The sequence below is a fragment of the Trichosurus vulpecula genome, chromosome 4 (genome assembly GCF_011100635.1).
Source record: "Trichosurus vulpecula isolate mTriVul1 chromosome 4, mTriVul1.pri, whole genome shotgun sequence".
In the NCBI taxonomy this organism is placed as follows: Eukaryota; Metazoa; Chordata; class Mammalia; order Diprotodontia; family Phalangeridae; genus Trichosurus; species Trichosurus vulpecula.
The window spans coordinates 70999898-71023189 of record NC_050576.1 but is presented as its reverse complement, the minus strand read 5'-3'; the positions used below and the strand labels follow the sequence as shown (position 1 = coordinate 71023189).

General features: G+C 42.2%; 1 protein-coding gene across 1 annotated transcript in view; it reads left to right on the top strand.

The window, feature by feature from the left end:
- Positions 1-23292, top strand: part of ASTN1 (astrotactin 1) — a 280910-nt gene that overhangs the window by 236531 nt on the left and 21087 nt on the right. The window contains exons 16-19 of the mRNA XM_036755883.1: positions 11592-11860; positions 16740-16873; positions 20145-20296; positions 21380-21515. Coding sequence (XP_036611778.1) covers positions 11592-11860; positions 16740-16873; positions 20145-20296; positions 21380-21515 — 691 coding nt within the window. The remainder of the gene's footprint in view (positions 1-11591; positions 11861-16739; positions 16874-20144; positions 20297-21379; positions 21516-23292) is intronic.

Genomic DNA, 23292 nt, shown 5'->3' with positions numbered 1-23292 from the left:
GCAGAACGACTGAGGAACACAAGTTTAAACAACTAGGTTGCATAGTGGACAGAGTACCACATTTGGAGCAGGGAATCCCTGAATTCAAATCCTCTTTCAGAAACTTTGCAGGTATGATTGTGGCCAAGTCACCTAACCTCTCTGTGCCTCACTTTCCTTATCCGTTCAATGAGGGAGTGGCACTCATTGGCCTATAGGATCCTTTCTAGCTTAAATCACAGATTCTTAGGGTGTGTGTGTATGTGTATGTGTGTGTGTGTGTGTGTGTGTGTGTGTGTGTGTGTGTGTGTGTGTGCGCGCGCGCGCGCGCGTGTGTATGTGTATGTGCAGGGGACCCTTGACATTCTGGTGAAGCCTGTGGAATCCCTTCAAAGAATAAATGCATTTTTTAAAAAAATTTATAATTGAAGGAAGTGTTAAATTTTATAAAATAAAATAAATTTTAACAAAAATAAAGATGTGATTTTTCCTCCACTGAGTTCACGGACCCCCTGAATTCTATCCACAGACCTGGGCTATGATCCTATGTCCTGTGATCCATTTGTCAACACTCTAGAGCCAGAACCAGCTTTTCCATTTCTTACACTACAATACTCTCCTTTCTTCAGAAACTAACTTTTCAGTACTTGTAAGGTAAAGGTTAACCTAGGAAAAGTTATAACAGAGAATTCTGGCAACTACAGTGGATTCATTGCAGGTGGCAGAGGGGAGACAGAACCCCTAAAACATCTCAAGACTGATGTATACATCATTGCTATTACCGTCAGGGCAGGCTGTATGTGGGTGATCCTTCCCAGTATGGGGTGTGTGCAATGGCAAAAGGTAGCCCCTGCCTATGTGAATTGATGGCCCACAAGATGCTAGGGTCCCTCAGCCCATCACTGGGAGAAGGACTGCAGTTCCTTCCCCCAGGACAATAGTCCCAAAGGCATGCTTTGCTCCTTTCCCTTTGGTACGCCTCTGGTCCTACCCTATCCAACATGATTGTTGCAGGAAGGAGCCATCTTCCTGCTATGTCAGCACCCTGGGGCAAAACCCCAGTTGCCATGTGCTAATTACGTCTCAGAATTTAGTTCACTGTTTCTCCAACATGTGTGCAGCTACACATACTCACTGTCTCTCAAAAAAGCTCACTGTTTGGGTTGCCAAGCACTATTTCCCACTTTGTTGCAATGTCCCACTTCTGAAACAAAGTCATTAAATCTTTATCAGAATACAAGAAAGGAAAGAGGAGCATAGTTTAAAGCAGAACTTTTGTTCTACCTGCATTTACTTCTTCATCCGAGGATCACTTACTGAGCATGTATTATGCATCATGAGAGGACAGCAGGCTTAGTGGATAGAAAACTGGTTTCACAGCCAGGCCTACATGGGTAGATCCTGTCCCAGACCCAGCTGTGTGACTATGGCCAACTCAGTCTCTCCCACTGCTCTAGACTAGGCTATTGCCTAAGACATTTCATGGCAGAGAAGGTGTCAATCTGGATTAATAGAGGGAGTTTCTTACAGGGAATATCCTCTATTAGAAAAATCTCTAATCTAGTCATTATCTCTTTGTGTAAAATACTGTGGGGGGAGAGGGGGAGAGGAGGAAATGGAAAGGTATACAAGGGTAAATTAGACTGCCTATTCCTTCTATGTCTTCCAGCCTAGTAATAACAATCATAATAAGAGACACTTATGTTTTATAGCCTGCAAAGTGCAGTGATAAAACTTGTACATCATAAAATAAGAAACTATGATAAGAATTAGAATGTCCATTTGTAAGAGGAGAATATCCATTAGATCAGATGAGAAGGAACATTCAGTGGAAGGATCAGGGAAGGCTTCATGGTGGAGGTGCCAGTTGATGATGGGCCTAGAATGTCAACAAGCAAATATGGAGAGGTAGAAGATCATAGGATCATAGATTTAGAGCCATCTCACTGGCTGACATTTGTTTACTTCCTATTTGTTCCTCCCCCTTCCCAGTTCTGGAACCATACTCAAATCAACTTAATCATTGCTCCTAGAAAAGGAGGGTCCACCAACTCCCTTAGGGCTCTGGTCACTCGCCATCCCAGTAATTTTCCAAACTGAAATATTCCTCAATGGCCTATAATGAGGCTAGCAAATAAATGCTTTTTCAGTCATTCATTCATGGGTGTGCAAAGAGGACCAGCACTTCTGATGTGAGGGTTTGCTAAGCCCTTTCCAGGGCGGCTCTTCCACCTTTGGTGTCCATTTTCACCCTGCTCTAACCTGTGGCTCCATAAAGCTGAAGTATGCCCGGTGGCCACAACCTGGTAAAACTGACTCAGAAGAGTGATTAAACCTGTCTAGGTTGAGGGGAACCTATAGGCCTCAAACCTAGTACATTAAGGTGTCACAAGCATGTGATGACTTCCCCCAGTGGAATGGATAGATGAGAACAATTTGCTCCAACAGCCATATGAAGGCACCTGAAGCAGGAGCTTAGAGTTTGGTCAGACATCAAAGACACCAAGGTCATCAACTACATCCTGGGCCAGTGCCAGTCATCCTGACTTTTGTCTTGACACTGGACTTCAATGACTCAAGAAGAGAGAGTGAGGGTGATGGCTTTGTGCAGCTCTGCCTCACTTAAATCTAATTCAGGAGCAAGTCATGAACTGTGATGTCATTGGTCCTTCTCAAAAACAAAGGACAAGTAACATGGGACCTTAGAGGTCAGCTAGCTAAATCATCTCATTTCACAGATGAAGGAATGAAGCCCAGAGAAATTAAGTGACTTGCCCAAGGTCACACCCCTCTGTAAGTAGTAGAGCCAAGATTTAAACCTAAGTTCCCCTGACTCCAGATCCGGAACTCATTCCATTGTTCTGCACTGTCTCCTCTGAAGGAGGTTTGACATTCCCTACTAAACACAAAGGCTAATTTCTATATTTATAGATCATCAGAAAAAAGTTAACACCTTGCCCTGTTTGCTGCTTTGATGCCTGTCTTAAGGGAAATTTAAACTCTTGTTTTGATTTTTACCCTTTATATCTGACAGTGTTCAATTTTCATCCTGTGATCACTGATTTCTGTGTGTGTTGGGACTATAGAGTAGAATGCAATGAGCCAAATAACGTTTGCCTCGTGCCCAAGCTTCTGATGCCTGAGGGTTGGGACTGAAATGCCAAACCAAGGCTGGCTTAGAATCCAAGCAGCTTTTAGGGGTAGAATTCAGGATATCAGGCTGACCGTTCCCTTCACCCTTATGTGTCTTAGGCTATCTTCACATCACCTTAATTTGTACTTTATTGCTAAACTACTGTAAGTCTAACTGAGATATCATTAATCCTTCACTGCCCTGGACATCAACTCCATAAAGCTATTGCCTAAGTAGTCACCAAAGGGGAACTTTCTCTTGATCGCATATGAACTAATTCATATCTGATGGCCAGGTTACACTATAAATTCAGATTGTATGTCAATCAACTAAGCATTTGTTAAGTACCTACTATGTACATGCCAGCCAGTATGCTAACTGTAAATTCAAATTATATTCTTGATCAACTAATTAAGCATTTGTTAAGTACCTACTACGTACATGCCAGGCAATATGCTAACTGTAAATTCAGATTATATGCTCAATCAACTAATTAACAAGCATTTATTAAGTACCTACTATGTACATGCTAGGTATTATGTTAAATGCTGGGAATACAAAAAGGGGAGACCCTGAAAAAACTAAGTATATCCAAATTAAGTATATAATGTATGTATGAAATAAAGACAAGGTAATGAGGACGGGGAAGGCCACAAGCAGCTAGGGTGCTGCGAAAGCAGCCATCTAGAAAGTGGCGTTGGATCTGAGCATTCTAAGATGTGGAGGTGAGGAGGGGGCACATTCCCAGAGCTGGAAGGGGCCTGAGAGGTCATCTTCTAGCTCAGTCCCCCTGGAGTGGCTCAGGGTGACTCATACAAAGAGTAAGAAACAGCTAGAGTTTGAACCTCTGGTTCAAATCTTTCATTTTTTAGAGATGAGGAAACTGAGGGCCAGAGAGGTCCGGCAACTTTTCCCGAGTCATATGGATTGTACATAATAGAACTGGATTTCTAAACCAGATTTTGTGACTCCAGATGTATTACTCTTTTGACTTTACCATAAATGTTTCTGCTACATCAACCAGTGAAGGTATCAGGCACATGTAAGTCACACACACACACACACACACACACACATATGCGCGCACACACACCCCTTTGAGAAAAGTCAAGACATTTAGACTGTAGACTCCTTTAGCACGGGGACCTTCTTTTACCTTTCTTTGTATCCCCAGGGTTTAGCACAGCACCTGACATACAGTAGACACTTAATAAATGTTTGTTTGACTGACTGTCATTTATAGTTTTTAAGTGTGGGAAAAGTAGTCTGCCTCAGAAAGTTCCAGAATACAACTGTGTTTCTGCTATGTCCTTTAATCTCTGAAACTCAGAGCAGACCTTGTGTATGTGTTAGCTAGTAGCCTTTATGGTGTCAATATAATGCTGTCTTTAGGTAGATCGATATGCGTATATCTTTAAGACCTAAAGAACAGCAATGGTAAGTTTTGGATCATTGATGAAACCATTATAGTCACTCTGTACTAGTCTACTGGGGACACCCTTCCAATGTTCTCTGAAAAAGGATTTCAAAAACAATTGCTCTTTATTTATAGTAACTTGATAGATTGGGTTTTTTTTTGCAAAGTACTACACTTCTTTTAAGGTTATTATCTGAATGCTGTTATTGCTGGTAACAAAGCTAAGTATCAAGACGTTTGAAGAAGAATTTAATAAGCGTTTATCATTCTGTAGGTATCGTACAAAGCTCTAGAAAGGCAAAAACATAGGCCCTGCCCTCAAGAGATTTACGTTTTAATGGAGGAGACATGTGAACACCTATGTACATAGAAATAAGTAATATAAATGCAGATATAAAAATAGAGACAGAGACTGAGAGACAGAATTAGAGAATCATAGAGGAGAGACACAGAGACAGAGGAGAGAGAGACAGAAACAGAGACAAAGACAGAGAGACACAGAAAGAGACACAGACACATACAGAGAGAAAGAGAGAGAGACAGAGACAGAAAAAAGACACAGAGAGAGAGAAAGAGACACATACAGAGAGACAGAGACAGAGACAAAGAGGGAGAGAGGTGAGACAGAGAGGGAGAGAGATAAGACCAAAGGTAAAACAGAGCATTGCAGAAATCAGGGCAGCCAATGCAAAAGTAAACATAATGGCCTATTATGTTTGAAGAACAGGAAAGAGGCCCATGTTGTAGGATTAACTGTGGAATTTTCCTCTTGGTGTAGTTGAATGAATTTTGCCAACTGCCCTGGCAGGCTGGGAGGCTAGACCTGGGCAGTAACACTGCACCTGGAGGCAAGTTGGACAGTTCTAATCTTCAGGAAACTCTTTTGCATGTTGTTCCCACCCTTTTGATGCTGTGGGTTTGGAGAGAAAAATAGAGGACAAAAAGCAAACAGAGACAAAAATCAGGACAGAGTTTTGCTATGTTCAGGGCAGAAGGAGGAGTGTCAGAATGAGTGTAGTAATTGTGTGGGGCCTGAAGTGGGCAGCAGAATCCCGAGGTCAGTTTAATCATCTTCCTATAGCCCTTGTAATCTGGAACATCTCTTTGCTAGAACTTTCTCCGGACTACTCCATTAAAGTGAGTAGATTAAAAAGAAATGTGAAAAATCATTCAATCATGAAACCTCAGAGTTAGAAGGGCCCTGAGAGGTCATGTCTCATCAGCCTCTCCAGGAGCTTTAGGGCTCAGGCAGTCACTGTTTCACTTGGCTGATATCACAAATCACAGAATCTCAGAGCTGAAAAGAACTCAGAGGTGATGTAATCCAAACCCTACCTGAAGCAGCTGCTGCAGCGACAGCATCATCATCATCTTAAAACAACTAGTATTTATATTATGCTTTAAGGTCTGTAAAGCGCTTTACAGGTACCTCAGTTTGTCCTGGCAATAATCATGGGAAGTGGGGGCTGTTATTATCACTACCATTTTGAAGAAGAGAAAACTGAGGTAAAGATAAATTGCTAGTAAATGTCTGAGGAAGGATTTGAACTCAAATGTTTCTGATTCCAGGAATGTCTCCACTCCATCACCTAGACGGAGCAGATCCTGTTTGTCTCTTTAACTTTCCTAAACTCTGATGATCTCTTGCTTGGGCACACCCATGCTTGTCCATTTTCTACTTGAGTCTATTTTGAATGACGGGCAGCTCCTTACTCTTCCACAGAGACAGCAGCTTTCTCTAGATGTCAGGCAGAGCCATCCTGGAGAGAACAGGGGAATGGATGGGACAGTTGTCATTTGCCTTGGGTAATTTTCTTTTTGTATGTCCCAGAATGGTTTCTGAAGCAGCAGAATTAAATAGGAGGAATTAAGTAAAAAAGAAGTGAGCCCTCCCCATCCCTAACCCTCAAACCTTTCTAAGGCTTAAAGGAATTGAGAAGGATTAACTGCATCTTGATTTTAATTGTGACAGCCAGGAGACATCAGCGAGTGAGCGTCCCCTCAAATGTTTAATAGCAATTACAAGTGTTAATGATGGAAAGCTGGTAGCTCTGGAGGTGAATTAGAAACTCCTGTGGCTGCTTCGGGCCTGTTGTCACAGTGTCCCCTAGTGGTCATAGAGCCACCATGCACCCTAACTACTGGGAAACTAGAGGGAAGGGATTGTAGTGTCTTATTGAAGTAGAAATGAAAAACTGCAAGAGTTCTCAACCTTGTTTGTGTCGTGGACCACTTTGGGTGGTCTGGTGAAGCCTAAGGACCCCTTCTTATTATAATGGTTTTAAATACATGAAATAAAAGCCATAGGAATAGAGAGGAAATCAATTTTGTTGAAATTCCATTATCAAAGTATATTTTAAAAATGAAACAAGTTCATGAACCCCAGGCTAATAACCCCTGAGTACATTCTACTTATTTTTTTCATTTGGCGAAACTGAGGTTCAGTAACATTAAGTGATTAGTCCAAAGTCACAGAGTTAGTGTCAGAGGTGGGGTTTGAAGTTCCTCTGGCTCTGAAGTTATTGCCTTGACCTCCCCTTTCTTTTCTTACACTTGTATCTCTTTTCATTTCCAGTATTTTCTGGAGTCATAGATTTAGAGCTAGACAGTAGCATCGCAGGGTTCTTTAAGGTCATCCCTTCCCCGTTCGTTTTATAGTTGAAGCATCTGAGACTCAGAGAGGGGAAGAGGATTGGCCAAGTTTCCATAAGTAGGGATTGTCAGGTGCTGGATTTGGAGTGAGGGAAAATGGATTTAAATGTCTATTCCTTATTTCCCACCTAAGTGACCTTGGGCAAGTCACTTCAACCTTGTTCCTCACCTTTAAAATGAGGGGGTGTGGTGGGCCAGATGATCTCTTAGGTCCTTTCCACCTCTAAATCTTTAAGTCCATTACGTCCAGCTGGAATTCAAACCCAGGTGTTCTGACTCCAGAGTCTTTGCTCTATCCACACTAGAGATGTCAAACATCCGCACTCAACCCACAATACTCCTGAATGCTGACCAAATCAGACTAAAATATAATTAGGAAATAGTTAACAAAATGAATAAAAATGAGCCGAAACATAATACTATGGTAATGTTAATATAGGATTTTTAAGTCAATGTGTTGCCACAGGGATCCCCATGTACTGTTTTTGTTCTTGTTCAGTCATGTCTGCCTCTTCATGACCCCACTTGGGGTTTTTTGGCAAAGATTCTAGAGTGGTCTGCCATTTTCTCCTCCAGTCCATTTTACACATGAAGAAACGGAGGCAAGCAGGGTTAAGTGACTTGCCCAGGGTCACACAGCTAGTAAGTATCTGAGGCCAGATTTGAACTCAGGAAAATGAGTCTTCCTGACAATAGGTGCAGAGTTCCATCCACTGCACCATTTAGCTGCCTTCTGTGTATTGTTTAGTTGCTCCTATTTCTATTTGACTTTGACATGACTACCCTATACCACTGCAAGTCCCAACAAATGATTTCTTGCAACACTCTCCTATAATTGAAAAATAAAATAAAATAGAAAGTTCTCTTCTATTTATTTATGTGTCATATAAGTGAAATTTTTGAGATGGTCAGATGAAATCCATTTCACTCTCTTCCCCTTCATTGTAGCTGTTCTCCAGTTATTCTAGGCTTGAGAGTGCCATCTAGTGGTCATCTTCAAAATGGACACTTGTTTAACAATAAGCAGGACTGTGAGTTGAGGCTGAAATACAGCTAATTATATGGAGTTATTATATTATATAGAGAGTTCCAAGACCCACTTGAGTTACTTGAAAAAGCCTCACAGAAACATTTTTGAAACCTTAGCCCTGAATGAAGCACTCCTCACTGATTTTCTGTGCTCAAATTCCCCTCTTCCTTTCTCTTTGTTACAAAGAACAATGGCACAGAAACAGATCTCTGGGAGTGTTCGGATATTTTATTCCTTCGTGTTGCTTATTCCTGGTCAGTGGTTATAATCCTCCTAACAGAAACCATGGAGTGCTTACAATTGGGTTTGGAAGAGACCAAAGCTCTGGTGGGCTGGAGGGGGAGGATAGATAGGGATCAGTCAGTCAACAATCAACAAGCATTTATTAAGTGCTTACTATGAGCCAGGTTCTGTGCTAATCTCTGGGAATACAAATCTAGGCAGAAAGACAGTCCCAACCTCAAGGTTCCAGTCATCCTGATCTATGTCTTGTCACTGGATCCACATGGCTCCAGAGGAGAGAGTGAAGCTGGTGACTCTCACTTAAATCCAATTCACTTGCAAGTCATGCCATCACTCCCTGATGCCATGGTCCTCTTCAACAACAAAGGACAACCAGCAACAACAACAACATTCTAAGGGGGAGAATATAATACATAAAGGGGGGCTGCAGAGGGATTGGGATATAGCAAAGATGAAAATACTAAGTTTAGTGCCAAGGTAGAGAAAGTTTGGAGTACATCCTGGAAAGCCTGGACACCCTTCTTAAATGGAGGTTCTGGGAGGAACCATCCAATCAGAGACAGAAACTGCTAGAGGTGAAGGATACTTCCAAAGCATGAATTCCAGGGCTGGACTAAGGCTTTAAGATAAATAGCTAGGGTATGGTAGAGAAAAGTCCAGAGTGCAGCCTGGACAAGAATAAGAGTCTCGGGATTCATGAAGGGCCACAAACATTGGTGTGTGAAACTGAATCTTTGTAAAGACATATCCACTTAGTCTGGAACCCCTCCAAGGGCTCTGGCAAGTTGGTACAGGTGCTATTTCCCTCTTTGTGATGGAATTGTGTTGGGTTTTGCTACTTACGATTTTACAGAGCTTTCCTTGACTTGGAAGACCTTCAGCTCAAATTTTACAACCCTTATTAAGCAATATGTCAACTGTGATGAAAAGTGAGCTATGCAGTTGTACCTGGTGACTGTAGGAGGCATCTGCCCAAATTGGTACCACTGGTACAGTAAGAATGCAAAACTTAGACACTATTCTATCAGATGCATTGTGGTTTCTCCAATTGATTTTAATTCAATAACTATAGTATTAAGTGCGTACTGTATATTTGGTGTGATATGCACACAAAACATACTCTACCCTCAAGAAGCTTATATATTCCACTGGGGGAGTGAACTCCAGGTACACGCATAAATAAATAAATATAAAATACATTCAAAATAAGTACAATAATTGGAGGAGGCACTAATCATTGAGGGATTCAGGAAAATCTCTTAGAGAAAAGAACACTTGAGAGAAGTGTTGAAGGGAGCTAAGAGAGGTTCTAAGAAGTGGAGGCCAGTATAAATCACATTTCAAGAATAGGGCACATATGTGGAATGTTGGGTATGGGAAGTAGCAGTCACTCAACCAATGGAGCAGTCAGCAAGCATCCATTAAGCCTTTACTATGTGATGGTCACTCTACTAGGTACTGGGAGTGCAAAGACAAAAGTGAGGCTGTCCCTGCCCTCAAGAGACTTCCTTTTACTGAGGGAATGCAACAAGGTCACAAACAAATAAATACAGGCTCTTCACAAAAGAAATACAAAGTGATTGGGGCAGGGTACTAACAATTTTAAAGACCTTCTAAGGAGGCACAAGTGAGTACAGGATAATGGAGCTTTTTTTCCCAATAGAGGCTAAAAAACCTGTTTGTTTGTTTAGTATTTTAGTTTTCCCCAATTACATGTAAAAACAATCTTTAACACTTGTTTTTTAACACTTTGAGTTCCAAATTCTCTCCCTTCCTCCTGCCCTACTCCCCTCACTAAGAAGGCAAACAATTCAATATAGGTTATACATGCGTAGTCATGTAAAACATATTTCCATATTAGTAAAGATAATCGATCTCAAAGGGACCTCAGAAGCCTTCTGATCGAAATTTCTTTTTTTTTTCATTTTACAGAATAGGAAACCGAGGCCCCATGTGGTTAAGCAATTTGTCCAAGGTCACAAGGGGGAGAGATGTAAACTGAAATCTGTTCCTCTGAAAGGAACCATCAGAGTCTTTTTTATACTTTTTGGCTGTGTGAGGGATGATCACATATACTTGGGTAGATACATATTGAATAATGAATAGAATGAGCATTAGAAGAAGGCTTTGAAGAACCCTAAAAGCAATCATTCTTTCCGCTAATGGAAATGGGACTAAAAACCATCTTTTGGATCTTTCTGAGTTCCTTTAAAGTCCATCCCTCCATTCATTGCCCCCCACTCCTCAAAGATCCAGCTTGTCAGGTATCCAGGGATGCTGGAGAAACGGGAGAACACCAGCATATATATTCAATCACTGCGCATTGCCCACAGAAGATTATTTTAACTCTGACACCAACAGTTAATGCTTCCTAATGGAGCCCATATTCACTCTGAAAGGGGTTTTTGATGTATGGCATTTTGATCCTCAACAACTTTCTCTTCAAACTTTTTTCAATCAGAGTGGAAATTACAAGAAGGGCATAGGAGGATAGAATAGGAACACCAATGGATAATGTCTTTGGAAGGGATATGTTGTTTGATGGATTCTGTACTGTGTCCAGCTCAGTGGTGAATGTCTCCATCGAAAATAGAATTGGAACTCCCCAACTTGTTTTTTATCTCTCAGCCAAGAGTGGCAGGGTATTTTTTTAACACAGTACTCTCTACCTACTCAGAAAGCATTTTCCCAATCTTTCTACCATTGTCTAACACTTAGGTGTAGAAGTGCCAATTTACTTTCTGGCATAAATGTGATATCAGAGAAGCAAGCTGTTTGTTCCTGAACTTCCCTAAATTCACCTACAAAGTTTTCCCTTTGTCACCCATAAGAACCGGCCAAATGATCTGATGATACTAGAAGGGAGGTAACTTGGAATGAAGGCTCTAGGCTAACCTTCCTGCCCTTGATAACCTAACTTAACGAGTTATTTGTAGAGTCGATATCCCCACCAAAATTGCAAGTGCTTTCTCTTGTATATCCCTCCTCCGGGACATATTCTGACATGATCAAAGATTAAATCCTGCTATCCAACTGCAAAAAAGAACACATGACATTTTCTGATGCTACATGCCTTTGTTTGCCTTGTCTGTTTTCCCCATTTTCACCATGTCTTTCTTTTTGTTTTTCTTTGGCAGGCAACTCACCCTCAGATGAATCCGAGGAGCGGGAGCGAGACCCTAAAGTGCTCACATTCCCAGAATACATTGCCAGCCTGTCTGAGTCGGGTACCAAGCGCATGGCGGCTGGAGTCCGTATGGAGTGCCAGAGCCGAGGCCGGTGCCCCTCATCCTGTCCACTGTGCCATGTGACTGCCAGCCCTGATTTGCCTGCTGAGCCAATTCTCCTGGAGGTTACCAAGGCAGCTCCCATCTATGAACTGGTTACTAACAACCAGACACAGCGGGTGAGGGACCCAGAGCTGTCAGCTCCAGATGAAAACACAACAGGGGATTTCACAGATGGGTTCAAAAAGTGACAGGACACAGTGGAGCTCCATGGTAGACTAAAGCTATTAGAATATTTTAGTTAATCTGAGAACTTGATTTGCATGGGTTTGCATGTTTGCATATCAAATTTAATTAGTTCATTCATACCACCTACTGTAGTCCAATTGGATATTCAAGGCTCAGAACACCTGAAATTACACCACAAGTATTTTTTTTAACCCATAAGGATTAGAGAGAAGAGGCACACAGGGAGAATAAAGGCAGAAAGGCACTAAGTGGGTACTCCCCATCCCTATCCACTCTCAGTCATGAAAGTAAATATCTGCATGATTCTGGGTGATGGGACATGGACAGGTCAACACAACATCTTTCTTCATTCACATTGGGTCATTGGCATGGAAATGGAACCAGTTTCCCTTAATAACTTCTGAACCATGGGACTATGGCCATGTGACAGCTATCCACTAGAGTCAAGTTTTCATGCCAGCATCATTGTGACTTGTAAGATTCCCCATTTTATCACCGTTGGCCTCCAGAGAAGATCCTAATAGCCTCTTCTCTCTGCCATATGCTATGTCACTGATTCACTTGGTCTCAGTCACTGTGTGTGATGACATTCTCTATAACTAAGAATCCAAGAATCCAGGGAAAATTATTGAGTTCTGGTTCAGAGGGGGAAGCTAAGAACATCTCGCAAAGGGTATCAAGAAAATTTTCATTGTCCTTCCACCCACCCCACTCCCCCCTTGTCTTTGATTAGTCTTTTTGAGAAGAGTAACTTCAAATAAAAGATTTAGAGCTGGAAGGGACCTTTGAGGGCATTAAGGTCCTCATTTTACAAATGGGGAGCCTGAGATAAAGATGTAGATTGACTTGCCATGAGCCAACAGCTACTAGTAAGTGTTTAAGGTGGGATCGAACCCAATTCATCTCTACTTCAGGTGCAATAACCTTATCCCCTGGCAGAATATGGTACTACCAAGGGTGGCAAAGTAAGGGGCTGATAAATCTAATGCCCTCTTATTAAGGGCAGGACTACTGACAAGGTATAGTCATGAGAGCCTTCCAGAGAGAATCTCAACTGTCTTGAGGATATAAGAAAAGGTAACAGGAGAATAAATTATTTTCTTTTTTTCCTTCTCCTACCCCCCCCTTTTTTTTTTAAAACAAAAGAGAGATGTGGCATGAGGCACCTCGTTATGTAGCTAATGCTCAGACCTTGGGTCTAGCATTACTGAAAAATGTGGAGGTGGAGGGGGTGTGCCCACCCGTTTCTGTTTCTTCAATCTCTGATGTTCTTAAAAATTACTTTGTTCAATATCTGAACATAACCAGACTTCCTCTCCCCCACTTACTCCCCAATTAAACCAGGATGACTGTGGGCGATGAAGGATGGTAAAGGGTGGACAGGCTTAGGAACAAGATCCTAAGGAGTCTGCCCAGGTACTGCTTCTGTGTGGGTGTGGGAGCTCCAGCTCTGTCCCTGCCCCTTCACAGAGGGGGAGCACATGTCCCCAGGAACAGCCTCAGCCCAGGGTCCGGTGCAACAACAGCTCTGCTTGACAGAGAATTCAAGCTTCAGGAGCAGGTTTAACAAATGCCGCCAGATGTGCTACTTATAAAGAAAGGGGTGAGGGGAGGGAGTAAACTGCCCATGCCTTCAGGCTCATCTGGAGGAGAGAACTTGCAGTGAGCCTTCCGTTCAGGGTTAGTCTTAAGAAAGTAGCCAGTTTGTTTAGTCTAGGTAGGTGTTCGTTCCCCTGAACCTCTTGCCAAACACCTAAGACCATCCTCCTCTTCCTTTCTCCTTCACCTTTTTAAAACTAATAACAAGGGAGCTTCATGTGCACTTTTAATATTGTACTCTCCAAAGTCATATGATGTAGATAGAGCTATAGTACTCTCCCCTTGCTCTCCTTTCTTCCCTCCTTCTTCCCTCCTTTCCCTCTGTCTCTGTCTGTCTCTGTGTGTGTGTGTTTCTGACTCTCTCTTTCTCTATCTCTGTCACTCTGTCTCTCTTTCTCTGTCTCTGTCTCCGTATCTCTGTGTCTGTCTGTCTGTCTGTCTGTCTGTCTCTCTCTCTCTCTGTTTAATCTCTCTGTCTCCTTCCCTTTCTCCCTCCTTCTCCTCTCCTCTTCTCCCCTGTTCTCCCCTCCCCTCCCCTGTCCTCTCCTCTCCTCTTCTGTCTTCTCCTCTTCTCTTTTCTTCTCTCAGTGTCTTTCTGTCTCTTCTTTCTATCTCTCCTTTGTTCTCAGATTCTCAGTCTGTTTCTTCTGTGTGTTTCCCATCCTTCTTCCTCTCTCGAGCACAATACTTTTCCCTCGCCTCCATCCCTTCTCTTTCTCCTGAGATGTAGAGGGAACAGAGGGAAATTTTAGGGAAACAAATGTTCCGATGAAATTGAAAAGAACCTTAGAGATATTTAGTTCAACCTGTACCTGAACAGAAATCTCCTCTCCTACCTTTCTGACAAGTGGTCCTCCTCCCTCCATGCTTGGGGTGACCCTTTACTTCACATTATTAGAAAGTTTTGTTTCGGGATTCTTTCCCCTTACATCAAAACAAAATGTACTTTTCTGCGATCTGCACCAACTGCTCCCTGGTGTGCCCACTGGAGCAAAGCAGGACAAATATAATCCCCGGGACAGCCCTTCAAATACCTGAATATTGTGACCATGGCCCCTGGAGTCTTCTCTTCTCAAGGGTAAATACCTTTAGTTCCTTCCATCAGCCTTATTGTGGTATGGTCTCTAGGCCACTCGATATCCTAGTGACCTACTAGGATGCATTCCTGTATATGAATTTCCTTTTTAAAATGTGGTGTTCAGAAACAGATGTCATCTGATCAGAGAAGGGTGTGATGGGACTATCACCTCTCTTACTCTTGGCACAGTTTCACAGAGGGTGAAGTAGGACTGCAATAATAATAATGATAATACTGTTAATATAATAATATGGTAGGAAGCACTTATGTAGCACTTTAAACTTTACAAACCACTTTGCATATAGCATCTCATTTGATCCTCACATTCCTGTGAGGTAAGAGCTATTATTATCCCCAATTTACAGACAAGGAAACTGAGGCCAAGTGCAGTTAAGTGATTTGCTCAGTGTCACACAGCTGGACAGTAGTTTAACTCAAGTCTTTCTAGCTGTTTATGCAACACTCTATCCACTGCACAACCTGGATGCACTAGTTCATGACCTTTTTTCTCAATGCAACCTATAACAGCATTAAGATTTTTTAAATACATTTTTATTTATTTTGTTAAATATTTCCCAATTACATGTAAAGAATTAACATTCATTTTTTAAAAATTTTGAGTTCTAAATTATCTCCCTCCTTTCCATACCCCTTGAGAAATCAAGCAATATGATATTGATTATACATGTGAAGTCATGCAAAACATATTTCTATATTAGCCAGAGAATGTTAGGTTTTGTTGGTTACCATGTCACCCTGTTGACTCAATAAAATAAAGTCCTAACCCTAGATCTCCAGATCTTTTCCAAATTAGTTCCTTAAAATGTCCCTTCTATTCTCTTTGTGACCTTGAGTAGGTCATTGGTTCAACCTCTCTGGGCACTGGTTTATTCAATCTGCAACATGGGAACATTAGAATGATCTGGAAAGGCCTTCTAAATCTACCATTCTAATGCTAAGCAGAAGCAGATGGGGCCTGTCCTTCATTTCCCCTAACCAGAGCACATTCTTTCTTCTGTGCTCACCTTAGAAATGAAAGTAAGGAAAGATAGCCCAGGTCCCAAGCTTTTTACTTACCAAGATTTATCTGACTCTCCTGCCAACCCTGAAAGCTTTCTTTCTCCCTTCCCTCTCTTTTCTCCTCCTCATTCCCTCTCCTACCTAGTAACCAAAGATAGAGAATATAGAAGAAAAAACTTAAGGGATGGGAGAAAGAACCAAGCTGGAAGTTTTCGACACTCAAATAAACAATTTGTGCTATTTTTTTCCCCATATTTGTCCTGTCTCCTTTGGATGGGGAGGTCTTGCAGGTCAATGGCTGGCTGGCCCTTCATGTGGAATCTAACACCCACCACAGGGTTCCTTTAATTTTTTTAAACTACCATCTTGAATGAGCTTTAAGTGGGCCTTGACAGCCCACTTGAATGAGGCTGTCTTTTTACATTTCAAGTACTTCTTATCCAGTTTCTTCTAGAGAAGTTATGTGATTGCTTATTCTGGTTCAAAAGTCATTGTAGGAAGTGAGGGCATGGAGGGGAGAGGGAGGGGGAGGGAGAAGGATAGGGAGGGAGAACAGTCAGAAGAAAGTCTCAGCCTTGTACACTTGGTCATTCCATGTCCCCCCAGGGCCCAAAGGAGGCCGTGCCCAACAATGAGCCTCTCTCCAAACCTGGCTCAACACTTGGCCTGCTTCTTTCCCAGGGGTTTCTTTGGCCCCTCAGCCACTCCATCAATATCTTTTTTTCCTCTTTTTCTTGTCTCAGTGTCATGCTCTTTCTCCTCTCAAGGTAGTCAGTACTACGGAGAGAGGACAAAAGAAGTGGTCCCATATCACCCTTCATCCCTACCCTGAGAACAAAAAAAGCATTCTAGCAGCGGTCTTCTGGAGACCATGACTGTCCCCATCCCCTAGCCAAAATAGTTGATTCAGTGGTTGGAATTTTAGGAAAGAGAGGAAGGGAGGACACTTTGTACATTAAGGAAGGGATAGGGGATGCTCCTTAAGACCAGATGGAGCCTTGTCAGTACGCTCTCTCAGACTGCTCACGTAGGTTTTTGCCTTGATTACCCAGGCTCAGGGCCTTCTCCTGCTGTCCTCATCCTGATGTCTCTCTCTCCCCTTCCTCTTTCAGTTGTTGCAGGAGGCCACCATGAGCTCACTCTGGTGTTCAGGAAGTGGGGATGTCATCGAGGATTGGTGTCGGTGTGACTCCAGTGCATTTGGGGCAGATGGGCTTCCCACTTGTGCTCCTCTTCCTCAGCCTGTGTATGTTTCTTTTCCCCTTTTCCCCTTTTGCATGGACATTCCGTCTTTGCTTTCCTCCTATAAATGTGTTGCCTAGTCAGAGGTCTTAGCCACTCTGCTCCCCAATCATTGGTTTATCCATGAATGTACTTCTCCCCAATTGCTACTCAAACAGCTCAAGAGGGCCCTGACCAGCCCTGTCCCTCCTACTCTTAGCCTAAAGGAGCATCAAGACCATTTTGTATGACAATATTTTCAGTTGGTAGAAAGGACTGTGCTATTAATCCCATCAAGTGGCCAAAGTTCCATCCAAGGATACTGAGATCTATACAATAAACTCTTAAGGCAGATTTTAATCCTCTGCTACTAATAGCTAGCATTTATATAGCACTTTAAGGTTTGTGAAACATTTTACATGTGATTGCAAAACACATTACCTGTTATTTTGTTTAATCCTTATAACAAAACTGAGAGGTAGGTACAATTACACCCCCAAATTATAGATGAAGAAATTGAGGTTGAGAGATTAAGTCACTTGACCACGGTCAGTGTGTTATAAAGTATTTATTAAACACTTATTTTTTTCTAGGCATGATGCTAAGTGCTAGGAATACAAACAAAAGTAGAAACATATTCCCTCCCCTCAAGAAGCTTACAATTTAATGGGGGAAGACAACGTGTACATGGAAGCTGAAAGGAGGTGGTGGGAAAGGCACCTGTCTTTGAATGAGACATAGCTGTCCTAGGTTCCCTCCTTAAATGGAGGTAGTGGGAGGAGCCATCCGATGAGAAGATGTTGATATGATGGTGGAAGGTACTTCAGAAATGCAAAGTCCAAGACTAGAGTGAACATCAGGATGAAGAGTTAGAGCTTGGTAGAGGAAATCTAGAGTATATATACTGGAGAGAAATGTCACTGGAGAAGGTTGCACAACTAGTAAATGTCTGAGACAAAATTTGAGCTCAGATCTTTCTGATGCCAAGTCCAGAACCTAAGGGTTCTGGCACTCCTGTATCTATAAGCTTTGATAGCCTAGCTTTACTACTTAATACTTTGTGACTCAACTGTGCAGTGAAGATTTGGGGCTAGATGACTTTATGACCTCTAAGGAACCTTCCAACTATGAATCTATGGGTCTTACACTATATTTGCTATATAAGGATTTAAGATCAAGCTCGGTGGACATTAGTCCGTAGCCTGGAACAAATACTACAAACTCATTTTTCTTGTCAACTGTAATTATTTGTTTCAACTGTTTCTTTTCTTTACAATCATCATGGTCTCTTGAAGGTTAGAGCTTGAATTTCACACATGTCTAAATGGCATGAAGTCCCTTCCTCCTAATTAGTAGCCTAGCCTGGGTCAGTTTTCGGGGAATTGGAATTATTATTTTCAGGCAATTGCTATGCTTAGGGAACAAGATAGTTTTCTATAATCCCCCCCCCAAAATTATTTTTCTTTACACATGACTAATTCATGACTTAGGTAATAGTTATCTTCAGAACATGGGACGTTGGAGTCAGCTTGATATTTAGCAATAGAGTGCCAATGTGTCATCCTTCCTCCTGACCCACCATCATCTATCAACATGCTGTAAGTTTTGAGTTTCCAAATACTGGAGAAAGCTAGTCATGACCAGTGACACAACTTCAACCAGTCCTTCTGGGAGCCAGTGACATCTATGAAATGGCTAGTCAGAGTTATGGGTTGCCAAGATGATGCTCTTTGGTGGTAGATTATAGGAATAAGCTGAGGAACCAAGATGAAGAGGAATATCTCATGGTCGGGAATGGAGGGTAGAGGACGGACATGTGTTCCCTCTGTGCCCGAGGAAATACCCAGGAGCAGATGGTTAGGGCACAGTAAAGAGTCTGCAAGTAAATAGATTACAGCTACAGGGTATATGCAGAGGTTAGAGCAAGGCAGAAGGTTGAAACAATGTTGAAACCCAAGATCCAATATGGAGTAATGGATACTCCATGTGCCAGTTTCAGAAGGAGGAAGACCAGTCTTACCTCTGCCCCAGTACTGGTCATGGCACCCCAGGGAAGTTGATTAACCTCTCAGTGCCCTTGAGAAAACCTCCGTGACCATAATTTGCAGAACATTTCCAGATATATTAGTAGAGAGAATTACATTAGCAGGGATTCCTCACAGTGATGAAATAATAATAATAGCTAACATTTATGTAGGACCTACTATGTGCCAAGCACTTTACAATTGTTATGTCATCTGATCCTCACAACAACCCTAGGTGGTAGGTGTTACTATTATCCCAATTTTATGGTGGAGGAAAATGAGGCAAACTGAGGTTAAGTGACATGCCCAGGGTCACACAGCTAGTAAGTATCTGAGGCCAAATTTGAGCTTGTTTTTTCTTGATTCCAGACCCAGTGTTATCTTCACTGTGCCTAGATGCCTAGGTTCAGCCAGACAATTTAAGTCCACACTAGGGATTTCAGTGACATGGGAAACTCTTTGTGTCTGTGTAAATCTGCAACTGTTCTTCCAACCTAGGATCTTAGAGAGTCACCCACAGGCACTGAGAAGTGAAGTGACTTACCCAGGGTCACATAGCTTATATTTGCCAGAGACAGACTTTGAACCCAGATCTTCCTGATTCTGGCTATCTACAGCCCCATATATTCACTCTCTCTCACCACACACACACAAACACACACCCTACCTTTCCTAGTCTCATCCTGGTTATCTTTGTCCTCATTCCTCATCTTACTAATACCACCTCACTTGATCCTCACAACAACCCTAAGATATAGTTTCTATTATTATTGAGGAAACTGAGGCAGAGTGTGGATAAGTGACTTTCCCAGAATCACACAACTCGAAAGCATCTGAGGCTGCATTTGAACTCAGGTCTTTTGGACTTTAAGCCCCGACTTCAATCCACCGAGCCGCCTAATTGTTTATTTCTATAATATACATCCGAGGTGCAGAGGACAATGTGCTCGACCTGGACTCAAGAAGACCTGAGTTCGTATCTGTTTTCAGACACTTTCTAGCTGGGTGACCTTGGGCAAATCACTTGACCTTATTTGTCTCAGTTTCCTCATCTGTAAAATGAGAAGGAAATGGCAAACCACTCTAGTACCTTTGCCAAGAAAAGTCCGAAAAAGGGGTCATAGAGTGTGGAACATGACTGACAAATGACTAAATGATAATAATGCACAGCCATTGATCAAGCCAAACACTGACAATGGGTTAGATGCAAGAGCAGTCAAAGCTGAGGGTTAGTAGCAATCGCATTTCATTTTCTTTCCTCTTATCCCACAGACTCCGGCTGTCCACGGTGCATGAGCCTAGCAGCACCCTGGTGGTATTGGAGTGGGAACACTCCGAGCCACCAATAGGGGTACAGATTGTGGATTACCTCATCCGCCAGGAGAAGGTCACAGACAGGATGGACCATTCCAAAGTGGAGACTGGTGAGTGACCCTTTCCTTTTGAGAGCTAACCTTGCTCTGGGGCAATGGAACAATGCCTTGTCCCTACAGCTGCCTCCAGCAAGGCTCTGCTTCAGGTCCCCAGTGTAGAGGACACAAGGAGAAGAAGTCATTGGCCTTACCAGGGATCATCCATCTTGCCCATTTAAGAACTGCTTAGTGGTGAACATCCAACAAAAGCTGTTTTGATTTTGCTTTTCTTTCTGTTTATAAAAGAGGTGTCCATTTCATAGCCTCTAGGCACTCTCTCAGAGCCACATTTAAATAAACAACATTACAATAAACTGGTTGATGGCCCACAATTAGGAAACAATTCTCTACTAACCACTGCCGTGATTACAGGGGAAAAAAAAAGATTCCTCCACTAATAAGCCCCCTCTGGGCAAAAATCTGCCCAAACATGAGTTGCGCCCCATGTTTTGTCCTAAAGGAAACTTTGACTTTGCCTGATTTAGTTAGAGAGGAAAATTTTCAAACTGGTTTGGGGTGCTGCCACTGAAAGCACCCTGGGCCAGTTTTTCTACACAGGGAGAAGGAGGTCAGCATCAGTGGTGCTAATATGACTTGTGCATTTAAGGTGGACACCCACAGTGGGGGCACATGTGTAGAGTCTGACCCTGTTATGAGTGCATGCCATATAATCCAGTGGCTTCAGAATGGATTGTGCCATCTGTCACTTCTCAGTCTCTTCACCTGGTGCATTGTCCAAGGCATCCTGGGTGAGGGACTAACCAATCTGTGGCCCTTGCTCCATCAAAGATGATGGATTTACTAGCATACTAGCTCTGGTGAGTTCTTATGGGCAGTGATGGTTCACTAGGACTCCTGTTCCTCACCCATGCTAAAGGTCTCAAGGAGCTTACATAAAATGCTGATGAAACACAAGCATACTCTATATTTTGGAGATCCAGGGGTATTTCCCCAGTTATACTGTCCATGGACTGTCAGGGACTTGAGGAAGAGCATTTCTGATGACAGATCTTCACGAAGATTGTCTTCCTTCTCCATTTTTTGGTCTTCCTTGATATTTCTCGTGCATTTTCCTTTTGTTTGCCTTTTCTGCAGAAACGGTGCTGAGTTTTGTTGATGACATCATCTCTGGAGCAAAGTCGCCTTGTGCGATGCCATCTCAAGTGCCTGACAAGCAGTTCAACACCATCTCTCTGATTATTCGTTGTCTGGAACCAGATACCACTTATATGTGAGTAATACTTCAACTCAGGGGAGGCACACAGTCCATGGTGGAAAGAGTATTAGATTTGTTATCAGAGAGCTGGGGTTTAGGCCCCTGCTTTACCAGGCCATACAGCTTTTACCTTGGGCAATTCCCTTATTTTATCTCAATCTCATCTTCTTCAACTCTGAACGGAGGAATAGCACCAGATGACTTCTAAATTCCGTTGTAGCTCTAAATCTCTCATCCTATTACTGGTAATTCCTAAATCTGTGAGTACCATGGTTTTCAGATGACTCTTGCTGTCTACTTTTCTCTCTTCAAGTCCATAGTGAGATCTATTGAGTAGTCCAAGTGTTGTCAGTGTGTCTACACAAAGACAGTGAACCTCCTAATTATGAACTGTTCTCTATCCCACCCCACCCCACTCCCAGGGGTCTAGAGATATTTTTAAACTCCTCATTGGGTCAAAATACACAGCATTATGCAAATAACATCAGGTTAAGTCAGAACATTTGGGAGTGAGTCCTGGCTCTAGGACTCCCTATTTATGTGACATTTAACCTATCTGAGTTCCTGTTTCCTTGTGTGTGAAATGAGTACTTAACTCATTGGTAGAGTTGTGTTTTGTGAGTGTTTTATGAATCTTAAAATTCTAGATAAATGTGAATTACTATGATGATTGTAAAGCACAAAAGAGGAGATAGACCATAATAGAATCTGAGGAATGAGGGAAACATTGTTGGGTTCAGGCACAGTGCCCAGAGATGGAGTGCTGAGACCTCATGTCCCCATCAAGTATGAAAATCACTTAACAGTTTACAGATTAGCTCATGAGAAGAGAATCCCAGTAGCCAGAAGAAGTCATTTCCCTTTCAACAATCAAAGCTCAAAGATGTGGAATGGCTGAGGGATGGGAGGCAGAAGAGTTATGATCTGCAAGATAGTATCTAAGAAATCTTAAAGATTCAAAGAAGCTAACAGCCTGGGAAGAGGTGAGATGGTACAACTATGTAGCTATCCCCAAAGGAAATAAACCACTGTTACGAAAAAAAGTTGTATGGCATGCTAAAAATGGCATGTAAGCTGAACATGGTAACATACCAAAGAAAAGACAATTTCCCCTTTAAGAATGTCCAAATGGAATCGTCCTCTGCATGACTATAAGGGTAACTTAGCAGGGTCATTTTCACTTAGCCAAAACAGGCTTACAATTTGCAATATTGTAAAGTTGGATAGCATTCATCTTGAAGGATGTCAATAATAAAGAACAGACTTGGGCTTTATTTTGATTGTTTGCTTTTATGGTATGGCCCATGTTGTGGCTGTAGTATCTAAAATAGCGTGGACCTTACATTAATTCAGGATCCATGATATAGTAGGAGTAAGGGTAGTGACAGTAATAATGATGATAATGATAACTAGCATTCATATAGTGCTCTAAAGTTTGCAAAATACTTTAGAGAGTCAGCCTGTCAAATCATCTGACACTCATAATAACCCTGTGAAATAGGTGCCATTGTTATGCCCATCGAGTTGTTCAGGGTCACATAGTGTCTGAGGCAGAATTTGAACTCAGGTCGTCCTGACTGCAAGTCATGCATTCTGTCCACTGTGCCTTCTAGCTGGCTGATGATATGATAATGGTATATCAAAGTCATGTGAGAATCAGATAGGGCACATGTCATCCCTGTCATCCTCTCTGATGCTGGAGATGCACCAAGGATACTTTTTGGTGAGCTTCCAGAAGATTAGCTTACTCATCAATATGTTTATCTAATAACAAAAAATCAGTTCTTTTCCC